At 42.9% G+C, this 16,796-nt stretch overlaps 1 protein-coding gene and 1 pseudogene across 2 annotated transcripts in view; one reads left to right on the forward strand and one right to left on the reverse strand.

The window, feature by feature from the left end:
- The window catches only part of LOC135713118 (uncharacterized), a 97,147-nt gene extending 93,091 nt beyond the window's left edge, over positions 1–4,056 (reverse strand). For both annotated transcript variants that reach the window (XM_065236229.1, XM_065236228.1), the window contains exons 1-2: positions 3,944–4,056; positions 3,768–3,888 (exon numbers count right to left, since the gene is read on the reverse strand). In XM_065236229.1, coding sequence (XP_065092301.1) covers positions 3,768–3,888; positions 3,944–3,988 — 166 coding nt within the window. In that variant the 5' untranslated portion in view covers positions 3,989–4,056. The remainder of the gene's footprint in view (positions 1–3,767; positions 3,889–3,943) is intronic.
- Positions 4,057–12,238: 8,182 nt separating this feature from the next.
- Positions 12,239–13,296, forward strand: LOC135713117 (transcriptional regulator ATRX homolog; annotated as a pseudogene).
- Positions 13,297–16,796: the final 3,500 nt, after the last annotated feature.

Raw genomic sequence — 16,796 nt, forward strand, 5'->3', positions numbered from 1 at the left:
ATTCGGTTGAGAAATGTTTCGCCAGTTTCAGAGGACTGGAGATCTGGGCACAAAACGTGAAATGCCCGATCTGAACAGGCAGATTGCTTCCAGAATGGACTCACTCCGAAATGAAAGTTTCCGGCGTGTTGTCCAGAATCTGGATGACCGCTCCAGACCATTCTGGAAGGTAGCCAAGGTCCTGAAAACTCATCCCAAACCCGTTCCACCTCTCAGAGTCACCCCACAGGAGAAAGCAAATGCGATCGGCAAGCATGTCGCTTCATCGCATTTGCTTGGCTCCACTATCCAAAATCCGCTCGATGATCAGGTTGCTCAATGCGTTCAAAACCTAGATGCCTCCCCTTGTGTCGTGCCTCCGGCGGATATGATTACAGTACAACAGATTTGCTCAGCGCTGAAATGCACCAAGAACATGAAGGCTCCCGGGTTTGACGGTATATTCAACTTGATCTTGAAGAGACTCAGCATGAAATTGCAGTCTCTTCTAACCGCTATCTTCAACAGATGTTTGGAACTGCACTACTTTCCAAGCATCTGGAAAGTAGCAAAAATCATACCAATCCGCAAACCCGGTAAGGATCCAACATTGTCTTCAAGCTACAGACCAATCAGCCTCCTTTCAGCGCTGAGCAAATTGTTCGAAAAACTCATTCTCAATCGTTTGCTCAAGATTTTCGAGGAAAACAACATTCTCCTTCCGGAACAGTTTGGATTCAGAAAGGGGCACTCCACCAATCATCAACGTGTGATGATTAACATCCGAAGTAACAAAGCTGTATCCAAGTCCACAGCCATGGTCTTGTTAGACGTTGAAAAGGCGCTTGACAATGTTTGTCATGACGGACTTGTGTACAAGCTTTCTAACTTCAACTTCCCATTACATCTGGTTAAAATCACCCGTAACTACCTCCAGCAAAGGTCGTTTAAGGTATCGTTGAATGGTTGTCTTTCAGACACGTTTTCCATCCCAGCAGGAGTCCCACAAGGCAGTCTGCTGGGCCCCTTGCTTTACAGCATTTATACTTCCGACATTCCTCCCCTCGGTGACGGTTGCGTGTTTTTCCTGTTCGCAGATGATACCGCAATAGCCGTCAAAGAAAGGATGCCTCGCGAAATAACGAACAAACTTCAACGATGCCTTAACGCCTTTGCTGATTATGCCACCACGTGGAAAATCAAAATCAATGCCTCCAAAACACAAGCGATCATGTTCCTCCATCGGCAATCGCCCAAACTGAAGGTTCAACAACCCATCATTGTTTTTTCAATCATCATCAAAAAATCAAAAGCAGTTTTTTCGTTCAAATTCAAAATTCTGCCAACGAAAATGTCATCATTGCATTCTACTGCCTTACCGGAACACAGTGATGACATTTTCATTGGCAGAATTTTGAATTTGAACGAAAAAACTGCTTTTGATGATTGAAAATTTAATGATGGTTTGTTGAATCTGAAACCGGCTCCATCTTGTACTGTAATCATGTGTGGCACAAGGGTTGAGTGGTCCGCCGAAGTAACCTATCTCGGAATGTTGTTCGATGAAAAGCTCCTCTTCCGTTCGCATGTAGAGAAAACAGTAGTCAAGTGTTCTGCCTTGGTTAGGTGTCTCTATCCGCTGATTTGCCGCAGATCCCGCATCTCAAGAGTAAACAAACTGGCTGTCTACAAACAAATCATAGCACCTGCGATTCTCTACGCAGCTCCGGTGTGGGAATCATGTGCACAGACTCACAGGAACAAAATCCAGGTCGCTTAGAATAGAGTGCTGAGGATGGTTCTTGATCGTCCTTTCGACACTAGAATAACGAATTTTCATAAACGAAATTAAGAATAAATTTGCACAAAAATGTAATTTATCAGAACATGCTTTGATAAGTAATTTGTATATAGTAGATAAGGTGTATATAGTAGTTGTAGGTTAGTTATAGTTGTAAATAGTAGTTAAAAGTAGTCTCCTTTTTCAAATTTAAAACAAACCAATCCCACCAAGGTGGTCATACTTTAAAACAGGCCTGATAGGACTAGGAACTGTAATTAATAATAATTGAAATTTCAAAGAAACTAAAGTTGAAAAGACGCATCTGTGTCACTTGATAAGTTATACATGTAAACCACACAAATTCAAGTAATATAGATCATTTAAAGTCAAAAGTCAAAAAAGTCATGAGGTCATACCATAGAGGTAACTCTAAGACCACTGGGTCCCGAAGAAAATCATTATTATTTTTGGCTCACTCAGTACCAGAACAACGGTCCCAAGCAGTCCCAAGCTATTTCACTCACCCCTGCATGTTCTGCATGAATCCACACACCCCTGATGTTATCTGTCAAACTTTCATAGCGAATCAAAACAAACATAGTGTAGTAATAGAATTTCAACTAGAATAGGGTAAGTTAATCGTTTGCTTGGGACCAATAGCACAAACGAAGTGACAGACGGAGCGGCTCGAAAACTTTGGTGACTAACCTGCTATTGCAATTTTTCAGTGTACCACATGGCAACACCACTACTACTGGATTGTACCACATGGCAACACTACTACCACAAACGAAGTGACAGACGACTAACGGGCGAAGAAATTCATTAAAATAATGTGGTTCACTGTAATAGAATTTTCTTGGAAGCTTGTGCCATCATCCACCAGATGGGTTAGTTTTTTTGTTTTGATTTGAACAAAGTTGATTTTGTGTACAATGATTCTTTGACAGTGTGCAAAGAGTGCGTATCATTTTGTCATTTTTTTATGCATTTCAGTTTTCAGTAGAGTGAAAGAGATAGAACCAAAATATTCTAGTACATTTGGTGAAAAAATTTGATATAAAATGGTTCCAATATAATTTCTTTCCCAAAAATGTATGGAGAAAACAAGAATTTGGAATGGTAATGGTTCTTAACAACCCATTAAATTTGGTTGGTTCATTAAAAAAAACCATAATACATAAGGTTAAAACATGAACGTTCATGTAAATTTCCATAACCATTTCAATTTAAGTTTAGCAGGGATTATAAACAATAATTATTTTTAACAATTTTTTGTAAGGTCTAGTAATGTTTTTCGCATTCATGCGGCAGGTTCCAGCCCTGTACAAAATAGATCACATCTATAAGATTATATTACCCACCGAGTATGACACAACCTGTTAGAAAAATTGATAAACTTTCTAAGGCTGTGTTCCATTTGGTGAATTTTTACTTAAATTTGACAGATGGAAAATTTTCAAATAAACCTGCTATTCCTGCAGACTTATTTCTGACAGACAAGGAATAAATTTTGACAGACGCTTTCTCGAAAATCGGCCGATCAACAACAGAGGGATTTTCGAACATCTTAATTTATTTTCGAAGTGTCAAATATAAGTGAAAATTTTCCAAATGGAACACAGCCTAAGGCTGTGGACCATTTGGTGGATTATTTTAACTTTTGGTTAAAATTAAACAGATGGAAAGTTATAGAAAAAAAATTAGAAAGAAATTAACTCGTGGTTAAAAGTGACATTTCGAAAGTTATTTCTTATGTTCGAAAATCCCCGTGCTGTCGATCGACCGGTTTTCGAGCCACGGTCGTCAAAATTTAACTTCTTGTCTGTCAGAAATAACCACGCTCGGATAGCAGGGTTAATCGATAACTTTCCATCTGTCAAATTTTAACCAAAAGTTAAAATAATCCACCAAATGGTTCAGAGCCTAAGTAGAACTTATTACCCAGTTTAAGTCTAACCATATAAATCTTTCATATTCTTCTTTTAATTTCCATGACACTCACCTGGGGCAACCACGTGTGAAGAAACCTGCCTAATCATCCGGTCAGACAATAGATCTAGTTTGCGCCGCATGAACAGAGCCACTTCGGTGCTGTCATCTATGCCGCTCCAGCAGGTAATCAACTGTTATTAATTATTCGTTTTAACACCGCAACAATATTAAATTTGTATCAGTTACCTGCGATGTTAGCAGCAAGAAATAAATTAATTTCGATATTGACATGGTTTTAATGATCTGAAAAAACTTGATCACATCACTCCGCAGTCCGGACTTTTCTTTAACCTCAATGCCGACTGCTATCTATTAGTATTGGGCGATCTTGGATTGATATTTGGAACATCGATCTTTTTAATCCCGATTTCTCGCGTTCAATTTGAAAAAGGGCCTATCCTCGTGGACCGATTCTCTTCGGTTTATTGGCAAATCAAAGTTGGCACTCGTGGAGAATAGAAGAACTATGAAAGTGATGATGGTTTCAAAATTTTCCACGGGAAGGTATACGAATGCAATCTTAAAATGCTTTTATTTTTCAAATGGAGCATTTTATTCAAATCTGGTTTCTGCTATAGTGGTAGAAAAGCTGAAATCTATGTATACACTTAAAAATCAGAAAAGAAATTATTTTTTCTATATTATATGTTTATTGAGTAGTCCTTATGTTTTCTACTAACGTAGCATCAACCAGATTTAAATAAGATGCTCCATTTGCAAATTATTAGCATTTTAAAATTGAACTCGTATACCTCACCGTGTAAAATTTTGAAACCATCATCACTTTCATAGTTCTTCTATTCTCCACAAGTACCAACTTTGATTTGCCAATTACGGCAACATATATGTTCAAATCAAAACAAAAATACTAGCCCATCTGGTGGCTGATGGCACAAGCTTCTAAGAAAATTCTATTACAGCGAACCACATTATTTTAATTGTTTTCTTCGCCAGTTAAGCCTGGTACGCAGCTGAAAAGAAAACGGAAAAGTAATTTTTGTGGATTTTTCCCAAAAGAAAATTTGACAGCTATTGGCAAATCAAAGTTGGCACTCGTGGAGAATAGAAGAACTATGAAAGTGATGATGGTTTCAAAATTTTGCACGGGGAAGTATACGAGTGCAATCTTAAAATGCTTTTATTTTGAAAATGGAGCATTTTATTTAAATCTGGTTACTGATACAGTGGTAGAAAAGCGGAAGTCTATGTTTACAACTAAAAATCTGAAAAGAAATTAAGTTTTCTGTATTATATGTCTATTGAGTAGTCCTGAAGTTTTCTACTAACGTAGCACTTACCAGATTTAAATAAAATGCTCCATTCACAAAATAAAAGCATTTTAAGATTGCACTCGTATACTTCCCCGTGGAAAATTTTGAAACCATCATCACTTTCATAGTTCTTCTATTCTCCACGCGTTTTAATTTTGAGATTATAGGGAGATGTGGTCAAATTGTAAAATCAACACTTATTAGTGTTTATGTTGTTTAAATGCATCCAAAACATTAGTTTTGCAATAAACGTCAACATTACCTAACGGAATAATGGATCAGACCATTATTCCGCAAGGAAAGTGAAATTGCATTCAGAATGCGCCACCTTCATGTCGATCACGATACTAATGTAATCGATCTTTCCTTTACCGATTTCTTTTGAACTGCGTACTGGGTCAAGAAATGCTGAGGAAAAGTAATTTCTTTTGCATTCCGTGTCCTATCCCGTAGCACGTAAAAACGTCATTACTTTGACAGTTGTCACAAATGACATCAAGATGCCTAACGGAAGTCGATTTGGTTTCAACAAGTGTTCAATCCGACAAGTTGGCTTACTCAGATCGGGCTTTTCCACTGCCGTTGCCGTTCCGCTTCCGCTGTCATTGGGCCTTTAGTCGTCTGTCACTTCATTTGTGCTTTTACCACAGACAAACAGACATAACTCTTAAAAGAAAATTCTTCGGAAAAATATCGTCAACTAACTGGCGAAGAAATCAATTAAAATAATGTGGTTCGCTGTAATAGAATTTTCTTAGAAGCTTGTGCCATCAGCCACCAGATGGGCTAGTATTTTTGTTTTGATTTGAACATAGTTGATTTTGTGTGCAATATGATCTTTGACAGTGTGCAAAGAGTGTATCATTTTGATAGAGATAGAACCAAAACATTCTAGTAAATTTAGTGTTGCCATGTGGTACAATCCATTAGTAGTGTTGCCATGTGGTACAATCCAGTAGTAGCACAAACGAAGTGACAGACGGAGCGGCTCGAAAACTTTGGTGACTAACCTGCTATTGCAATTTTTCAGTGTACCACATGGCAACACCACTACTACTGGATTGAAACACATGGCAACACTACTACCACAAACGAAGTGACAGACGGAGCGGCTCGAAATTTGGTTTGACGCACTTACATTTGAAATTTTCGAGTGTACCTCACGGCAACACTATCTACTCATATGTACTAGCTTAAAGTAGTTGATGCTATTGGGGCACCGCCTGTTATCTCTTTTTCTCTAACGAAAATTGAAAGGGAGAGCCTGTTGTCAAACTGCATGTCACTATGTTGTGTTCATTGTTATCTGCACTTCTTTTGTATAATGAAAGACCTTAGGCCAAAATGATTAGGAGTAAACACATCGGGTTAACATTTGCTTACAAGTAAACAATGTTGAGCTGTCAATGACTCGCGCTTTTTGGCGGCAATTGTTGCTAAAGATTTCATCAGTCGGTGCTCCTAACCAAAGCCATGGTCATTCGCGACCGAGAAGATATCGTTGTTGGACGCCAAACAGGACCCGACCGTAAAAAAATCCAATAAAAATATAATGATTTTGAATGGAGATTTTTGTTGATTATCATAAAATCAAAACGAAAATCATGGTATATGAGAAATGTACAGTAAAAAAGGGGGGTTGTTAAGCATCTTAACAATAAAAAAACTGATTTTTCTCGAACAAATTTGATCTCATCAAATTAATTTTCATTGAGAATTGTATCTTTTAAAACGAAATTTATTTTTTCACCCGTCCAATAATTTAACAATAAATTTATAATGTGCCCGAAATTCAACCGTAAAAATCATTGTAATTTCGTTATTTTATTATAATTATTTTTTTTTCGGGTGGCCATACTCGGTATGCATTTGCTCCTCCGTAGAGGAACTGAAAGCTCTCGACGAGGGCGATCTGAAGGAGGAAAATTTACTCCAAAATCATGCCGAAATCCATCGAATCGATCGACGTGCTGAAGGTGAGATGGTGAGAATGAAGGAGGATCGGATGAAACCAATTTTGTTCAATTTATTATTTATTTCGGCTAAAGATGCTGTATGTCACGCGTTTGAGCATGATTGCGGTACGATGGTGCGATGCTCTATTCTGGACCGGGCTACTAGACGTGGCAAAACTAGTCATTATACCTGCTACGTGTACCTTGTTACCTGAAGACGAGGAGGGAATCTTCGGATTCATGGAGGAGGACATCAGAAATGAGGAAGCTCGTATCCGAGGACAAAAGTGTTACATCTGCAAGGAACGGTATGCAAACGTTTGGTGTTGCGCGAAGAAGTGCTTCCGTTCATTCCATACGCTTTGTGGGATGCAGAATGAGTGCCTGTCGCATTACGTGGAAACGTTCCAGTCGTGGTGCGATAAGCACGTAGCGCTGGTGGATAAGGTGAAACATGTTGAGAGGTAGCAATTCCACTATTCGACTTTACTGTCGGAACCCCTTTTTTCGTACACAACTGTCAATTTCTTTTTCCTGAAATGATATACAAAACAAAACCTCAAAGAATATAAACGTGCTTATTTTACTCCGTAATTTTCTCTAGTTTAATTCCGGTTTATCACGGTCAAACCTATTTCCCATTAGGTTATGGGCCCAGAATAACGCGAGTAATCGGTTCGGGAGTGTTTATCGACCGGAAAAGGTGAATTTGTGAGAAATGGAAGAGGAGAAGGACACGCATGATGTGCATCGTGTGCATCTATTTGACGGGACCAACTTCCCCACGTGGAAGTATCGGATGGAGGTAGTTCTGGATGAATATGAACTACTGGAATTCATCACGACGGAAGCACGCGAACGGGAAGAGTTGGTCGTCAATGCAGCGGACACGGCGCCGGAAAAAGAACGCAAGGAGAAGGAGCTGGCAAAGGCGAAGAAAAGGGAACGCAAATGTAAATCCCTCATCGTCTCCCGGATAAGTGACAGCCAAATCGAGTACGTACAGGGACATGAGACTCCGAAGGCCATCTGGAGTGCACTTTCTCGTGTGTTCGAGCGCAAAAGCGTTGCAAAAAGGATGCACCTAAGTCGACAGTTGAAGGAACTGAAATACGAAGGCGGACCATTGCAGCAACATTTTCTGAAGTACGAATCGCTCGTCCGGCAGCTGCGCGGAATCGGAGCGGTGATGGAAGATGTCGATGTTGTCTGTGGATTGCTTTTGAGCCTGGGTGAAGAGTACGCAACTGTTGTTACGACGATGGAGTCGCTTCCAGCCGAAACGCTTACGCTCGAGTTTGCGAAATGCCGGCTGCTGGACCAGGAAATTAAGCAGAATGCATCCGGTAGTGTGAGTGCTGTATCGAAGCAGGAATCAGCGGCGTTCGGTAGCAGCTCTAAAGGAAAGTCCGCGGGAAAACAGAAGACATTCAAGTGCTTTTACTGCCAAAAGGTTGGCCATAAAGCTTCAGAGTGCCCTGTGAAGGAGAAGGAGAAGAAGAATAAATCGAAGCAGACCGCTCATTTCTCGGAAGAAGGCAAGGGTGTGTGCTTCGTCAGTGTTGGAAATCCGTGCGCAATCAAGAAGATTCAGTGGTTCGTGGACTCCGGCGCGTCCGAACACATTGTAAACAATCGGGACCTTTTCGTGAAGCTTCACCGGTTGGAGCGGCCGATGGAGATTGCCGTTGTGAAGGACGGTGAAAGCATCGTAGCGAAGTACACCGGAACTATCGTTGTGAACTCCGTAGTCGGTAAGAAGAAGATTGAGTGCCAAGTGAAGGACGTGCTTTTCGTACCCGAAGCAAGATGAAATCTATTCTCCGTGAGAAAGGTTGAAAGTGCGGGAATGTCGGTAATTTTCCAAAACGGGACGGTGAAGATTCTGAACGGCACGGAAGTGGTCGCGATCGGTAAGCGTGGTCATTTGCTCTACGAACTCGAGTTTTACGCGGTTGATAAGGCGGCAAATGCGTCGTTGCTGTATTCGTGCGGCGAAGTTCGTAAGTGTGACGAGTTATGGCATCGTCGGTATGGCCATCTGAGCCAGAAGAACTTGGTGTGTCTCGTTGAAAACGGAATGGTCGACGGGATGAAGAAGGCATTGAATTCGAAAGATAGTGACACCGTCGTTATTTGTGAATCGTGCGTCGAGGGTAAGCAAACCCGGAAGCCTTTCGATAAGGGACACGTCGGAAAACGTTCGTCGCGAGTTCTCGAGTTGGTGCACACAGACGTGTGTGGGCCAGTGACTCCAGTGAGTCATCATGGAGCAAGGTACTTTGTATGCTTCATTGATGACTGGAGTCGCTTTGTGAAAGTGTACCCTATTGCAACGAAAGACGAAGTGCTACAGTGCTTTGAGGAGTACACGGCCATCGCGGAGGCGCAGTTCGGGAAGCGGATTTCTCGGATCCGCTGTGACAACGGTGGCGAGTACCGGGGCAGTGCGTTCGTCAAGTTTTGCCGCAAGAAGGGAATCCAGGTGGAGTACACCGTGCCCTACACGCCAGAGCAAAATGGGGTCAGCGAGCGCATGAACCGTACTTTGGTGGAAAAGGCTCGCTCGATGCTCGTTCAATCTGAAATCAGCAAGAAATTTTGGAGCGAAGCGGTTGAAACCGCTGCTTATTTGACAAATCGGAGTCCGGCGAGTGCAGTGGAGCGAAACAAAACACCGTTTGAATTGTGGAGTGGAAGCAAGCCTGATATCTCCAACCTACGTGTGTTTGGGTGTGTTGCATACTGCCATATCCCCAAGGAACACCGGAAGAAGCTCGATGGTAAGTCCTGGAAGGGCATCTTCGTTGGGTACGCCAAGAACGGATATCGCGTCTTCGATCCAAGGAGCAAGAAGGTTTCAATCGTTCGTGACGTGGTCTTCGACGAGAACGTCGGCGGCAAGATCAGCGGGGAAGGTGTTGCAGAACCAAAGAAGCAATCGGAGAGTGGTGACTTTCTGAGTATCCGTCGTTGTGAGTCGAGTGATTCATTGAGTAGTGATGCCAGCGGTGCTACCGGTGGTACTGACGATCGCCAAAGCAGTGACACCAAAGAAGTGTCAGATGTTTCTGACGAAGAGTTCGAAGGATTCACCAGCTGTGACAACATACACCTTGGAGAGGAAGAAGGCTTGGAGGAAGATCAAGAAGTGAATGATGAGCAACAGGAACAGACCGACCGAAGTCGTCGTATTAGGAAACCCCCTGTGTGGCAGAAGGATTTTGATATGGACTTCGCGGGATTCGCCTTGAGTGCCATCGGATTCGTAGAGGATCTTCCAGATACGCTGCAGGAAATTCGGAAGCGTGACGATTGGCCGAAATGGCAGACGGCCGTGCAAGAAGAAATGGACTCGTTGACTCGCAATCGGACGTGGATGCTAACGAAGTTACCAGCTGGAAGGAAGCCAATCTTATGTAAGTGGATTTTTAAAGTGAAGCCTGCTGCGAACGGTGAACCGGACCGTTATAAGGCAAGGTTGGTAGCTCGTGGGTTCACTCAGCGGTATGGGTATGATTATACCGAAACATACGCGCCGGTGGCGAGGTTGAACACCTTGCGAGCGGTTTTAGCAGTGGCGAACCAGCAACGATTATTAGTCCACCAAATGGACGTCCGGACCGCCTTCCTAAACGGTCAATTAGAGGAGGAAATCTATATGGTCCAACCGGAAGGGTTTCAGCAGGGACACGACCTGGTGTGTCGCCTAAACCGATCTATTTATGGCCTGAAGCAAGCTTCACGGGCCTGGAACGACCGGTTCCACCGGTTTGTGACCAGTATTGGATTTAAGCGCAGCGACAACGATCCGTGTCTGTATATTCGGAGCTCTGGACAGGAGAAAGTGTTCCTCGTTCTTTATGTGGACGATATACTCGTTGTAAGCCTCAGTCTGAAGGTGATCCGGATCGTAAAGATGCTGTTGTCGAAGGAGTTTGAGATGGTGGATCTTGGCGCCGTGAATAGTTTCCTGGGGATGCGCATCGAGCGTGACGTGGACGGAAGGATTATGCGGATTGACCAACAAGCGTATCTGAAGGGTTTGCTGAAAAGGTTCGGTATGGACGAGTGCCGACCGGTGTCCACACCGATTGAATGCCATCTGAAATTGCAGAAAGGAGAAGAGAGCCAACGTACTGACAAGCCTTACCGTGAATTAGTCGGCTGTCTGATGTACGTTACGCTTGCCAGCAGACCAGATTTGTCTGCATCTGTGAACTACATGAGCCAGTACCAAAGCTGTCCGACGGAGGAGCACTGGGTACATCTGAAGAGGATCTTGAGATACGTGAAGGGAACGCTGAACCTGGTACTGGAATTTCGCGGTGATGATCGAGAGGTTGCCCTGACTGCATTCAGCGACGCTGATTGGGCCAACGACGTGAATGATCGGCGATCAGTGACTGGGTATTTGTTCAAGATCTTCGGAAGTACGAGCGTTTGGCTAACACGGAAACAGCCGACCGTGTCGCTCTCTTCAACTGAGGCGGAGTTTGTTGCCTTGTGCACAGCTGCCTGTGAGGGAGTTTGGTTGGTGCGTCTTCTAGCGGATCTTGGAATCGGACTTGGCCATCCGGTAACATACTATGAGGACAACCAATCGTGCATTCGAGTTGCGGAGGAGCCTCGCGACAGCCGAAGGATGAAACATGTGGAAGTGAAGTATTATTTCATCCGTGACCTGATCAAGGCAGGAAGCATTCAGGTGGAATATGTTCCCTCCGAAGACCAACAAGCTGACATTCTAACGAAGGGATTACCGACTGCAACGTTCGTTAAGCTACGAGAGATGATCGGGTTGAAGGAATCTCGGAATTGAGCAGGGATGTTGAGAGGTAGCAATTCCACTATTCAACTTTACTGTCGGAACCCCTTTTTTTCGTACACAACTGTCAATTTCTTTTTCCTGAAATGATATACAAAACAAAACCTCAAAGAATATAAACGTGCTTATTTTACTCCGTAATTTTCTCTAGTTTAATTCCGGTTTATCACGGTCAAACCTATTTCCCATTAAAACACTCCTAGAATCGAATCGATTCGTGCCCCGTGCTGTCAGAATGGCTGGTTCCATCGGAGCTACGTGGCACAGTTTGCCCAATCGGCGAGGTACTTTTTCAATTGCCCTTTGTGCAACAAGGACGACTTTAGTCAGCAGATCCATCAGCGTGGCATTTATATTCCGGAAAATTTAGTGAAGCGGCGGAGGTGGGTGAATCGGTATTTGAATACTGAATATTTTATTTTAATTGTTCGAGGGATGCCTCGTGGGAGCTGGAACCGAATGTATTCAACGATCAGTTGGAACGTCCTTCGGAGTGTGACGCTGAAGAGTGTCGCTGTCGGTATGGGCGAGATTACGACGATTGCAAGCGTTGGGATCTGATCCTTTGTGCAACGTGCGGTTCGACTTGTCGCCAAGATCAGTGCATGGAGGTTCCCTCGAAGAACTATGTTTTCACCTTTTGTCGTCCGATTGCCCGAAAGACGCCGGAAGCGGTTTTGAAGCTAGCCGAGGCTTCCCGAAGAGTGGAAGCAGCAAGATGGGCGGAAGCCGGTAACGATAGCAGAGAGGGGAGTTCTAGGGGCCGATCTAGTGGCAGACGTCAGATTGAATCGGATGATTCAGATTCTGAAGAGTCAGTTGCATTGACGACCAAACGCAAATCTCAGAAAAGACGAACCGCAATAGACAGTGACGACAGCGATTCCGATCTGGTTTCTACACGAAAGAAACCAACGTCGAAATGACGGCTGTCCACGTCTTCATCTAGTTCTTCCTCGTTCGTTTCTTCGAAGCGAAGAAATCAGTCTGGAGGAACTGGTCAAGAAGATTCCACTGCCACGAGGAACTTCCGTCAAAAAATTACTTCGAGTCAAACCGGTCGTAAGGCTCGAGAAGCTCAGCTCGGAAAAGATCAAATCGTTGACTTCTTCGGAGAATGAAGACGAAGCATCCTCCGCCGGATCGTCGACCGTGTTCGATTTCAACTATCGTGTGAAGTTAAACAAAAAGCAGGGCCGAAAATCGATGGTAGAATTGTAGCCGATCAAACAGGTCATCCGCTCCGACACGAACACGCTAACGGATGCCTCGGTGGAGATCGTGCGTCCCAAGACGCCTGCCCAGAAATCTTTTGGAAAGCAGTTCAAACTGAAGCTTTTTGGGTCCCACGAAAACGTTCCACCAGCGAGTCTGATCCGGAGTACGTTACAGCGAAGAAAAGTTGATTTAATTTTAATGACGAACTTGCAGAATTTTCCAGCACTAGTGCACTAAGCAGGTCTTTCCCACGGCGCAATAGATTACTGCCAACGGTGCCACCTCAAGCGAAAATGCGATTCGAGACCGGGCTGACGTTGATGCTCAAAAGTGAGAAAATGTTCCGGATTTCTCTACCCATGCGAATGCCAGCTGGTATCACACTGCTTACAGGTACTGAGGGAGAACCTTCCAAAACTTCTAGTGTTTGGACTGGTAATATGGCACAAAGAATGCACAATGCACCACGAACCGACGGAGAATCGTATGTGCTGTGATCAATGTGATTGGTGAGGCAGAAGGAAACAAGCCAGCACTTGCATTATCACGACGTTCTTATGCATAATCTAGTGTGACGAAACGTTGGATCATGCGTAAGAACACCGTGAGAACGACAGAGTCGACTACATTCCTTCTGCCGCACCTATAGTAACGCACACGGCTCCCGCACTGACTGTTCCTTACTTTCTCACTCTAATCAAAATTTCCTTCGATGAGTGAGAAAACAGCACCCCGTCAACACGAGCAAGGACACGAGTTGCCAGATCATTGCACACAAAACCAACTTGAATTAATTCAAAACAAAAATACTAGCGAACCTGGCGGTGAGGGGCGGAAGGTGGACTAAAATTCTATTACAGAGAACCACATTATTTTAATTCATTTCTTCGGAGAAAGTCGTCTGTAACTTCGTTTGTGCTACTACTAGATTGAACTAGCATTTTCACCAAATGTACTAGAATGTTTTGGTTCTATCTCTTTCACTCTACTCAAAACTAAAATGCATAAAAAAATGACAAAATGATACGCACTCTTTGCACACTGTCAAAGAATCATTGTACACAAAATCAACTTTGTTCAAATCAAAACAAAAAAACTAACCCATCTGGTGGATGATGGCACAAGCTTCCAAGACAATTCTATTACAGTGAACCACATTATTAAAATGGATTTCCTCGCCAGTTAGTCGTCTGTCACTTCGTTTGTGGTAGTAGTGGTGTTGCCATGTGGTACTCTGACAAATTGCAATAGCAGGTGCGTCACCAAAGTTTTCGAGCCGCTCCGTCTGCCACTTCGTTTGTGCTAGCACCATAGAGGTAACCCCTAATAAAAAATAACCATAAACGAACGATAACCCAAATCATTGAACTATTCCACAAATGGTGTGGATGATACCCAGAACACGTCGTTAAGCAAATTAACCATACAATTTTTATTAGGGACTCTAAGACTAGTAGCACAAACGAAGTTACAGACGACTTTCTCCGAAGAAATTAAAACTTGCATATAGATTAAATTTTATGCATTTGATGGTTTTTCAAAATTTATACATTGGTTCGATTAAAATTTTCGTCAAAATTATACTAAGTCCGAATAACGGAGTGGAATTCGATCAGTGTTTACTAAAATGACAGGAAAAATAACATTTGGATTCTCTTCGCAGCTTCGCGCTTGTGAAGAGCTTTGTTCCGGCGGATTTCAACTGCGCCTGTGATCTGCTGGGCAGCTAGACTGCGTGAGCTCGTGAGCACGAGTTCATCTTAATGAACATCGAAATGGTAAGTATTTTTTTAAAATAATATTCATAAAAAATAAAATAATTAAAAAACCTTCATGAGAAAATTTTTATTTCTATATGAAAACAATAATATTTACCATAAATAAAATAAAGAAGCAAAAAAGACATTCTCTCGATTAAACCGTATCTATCCAGCTTTCCATGCTCGGTAATGGCGGCCTGTTTGTATGAATAAATGTATCCTTCACTGTGCTTTTTGACACTATCTGGATGTTCGAATTTCAACCCCTTCCCTTTCCCTCTCCCAGGAACAGAAGAAAATGGAACAACATGCGCCCTCCAGTTAGTGTCAAAAAGCACAGTGAAGGATACATTTATTCATACAAACAGGCCGCCATTACCGAGCATGGAAAGCTGGATACATTGTAAGTATATTTCGATTTTATACTATGGCACGCATAAACCATTTTTATACTAAGTTTGCATTCTCTCCATTTATACCGACCTTTGCGTCGGTACCGAGAGTTGCGATTTAGCCTTGGATTTAGCGTAACAAGATCGACGGAAAAAAATAAAGGAAAAAAAAAACAGAAAAATTGATTATATTTATTACCTGCAGCTCGAATTGCAGCATACTTACTTAACTCAAGTCTCAAGATTTTCGAAAATCTTGCACTTATTTCCCGAAATTTACAATTAAAAACAATACTTACGTGGAAAGCGTACACTCAAAAATAATACAATTCGTTAATAGATTAAAAAATAAACATTTTTCAAATTCACCGGTTGTATACGCTCCATAGATTAAATTTTTACACTATCATAACTTAAACTTTATACCAAGTATGAATAGCAGTCAAAAAGCCTTCCCAAAGTATTCATGTCTAGGGTGATTATTTCTTACCACACCTAGATTAGTCGTGCTGCAAGCGGTAGGTGGGTAGGTGGCGCGTTTTGTTTTTTTGTTTTTACCGTGGTCCAAGCTGGCGGTCATTAGTGCATATTATGGAAATTGTGTCGATTAGACTGGAACTGGTGGAAAATCTGACCATTACGTGGAATCCGTGGATTGAGTTTCATGGTGTTTCACAAAAAGTGGCGCATTCGGGTGCTCTACCGCTGTCTGGTAGGTTTGCTTACATTTGTTAGGTTGTGAATGATTAGCTAATGGGAAATTTATTTCAGCTGCTGACGTCGAATTTGGTCCATCATGGGGAAGACGAGGAGGGAATCTTCGGATTCATGGAGGAGGACATCAGGAATGAGGAAGCTCGTATCCGAGGACAAAAGTGCTACATCTGCAAGGAGCGGTATGCTACCGTTACTTGCTGCGTAGAGCAGTGCTTCTGTAAATTTCATACGCTCTGTGGGATGCGGAAAAGGTGCCTGTTGCATACGTGCGATCCATGGATACGTTCCAGTCGTGGTGCGATAAGCTCGTAGCGCTGGTGGATAAGGTGAAATACTCTGAGACCGAGGCCGGTGGGATTTGCAACGATGAGATGGGACCTACAGGAAGCTGGAATCGATTCGTGCCCCGTGCCCCGTGCTGTCCGAATGGCTGGTTCCATCGGAGCTGCGTGGCACAGCTTCCCCATTCGGCGGGGTACTTTCTCAAGTGCCCTTTGTGCAGCAACAAGGACGACTTTAGCCAGGAGATGCAGCAGCGTATGATTTATATACCGGAAAAGTAAGTGAGGCGGAGGTGGGTGAATCGGTATTGGAATACTGAATATTTTTCATTTGTTCTAGGGATGCCTCGTGGGAGCTGGTAACTGGTCAAGAAGATTTGACTGCCACGAGGGGCTTCCGTCGAAAAGTTGCTTCGAGCCATACCGGTCGTAAGGCTCGAGAAGCTCAGCTCGAAAAAGATCAAATCGTTGACTTCTCCGAAGAATGAAGTATCCTCCGCCGGATTATCGACCGTGTTCGATTTCAACTATCGTGTGAAGTTGAACAAAAAGCAGCGTCGAAAATCGATGGTAGAATTGCAGTCGATCAAGGAGGTCATCCGTTCCGACACGGATAT

Source organism: Ochlerotatus camptorhynchus, unplaced genomic scaffold, assembly GCF_037179485.1.
Source record: "Ochlerotatus camptorhynchus isolate MF236.1 unplaced genomic scaffold, CSIRO-AGI_Acam_v1.1 ptg000538l, whole genome shotgun sequence".
NCBI classification, from domain to species: domain Eukaryota; kingdom Metazoa; phylum Arthropoda; class Insecta; order Diptera; family Culicidae; genus Ochlerotatus; species Ochlerotatus camptorhynchus.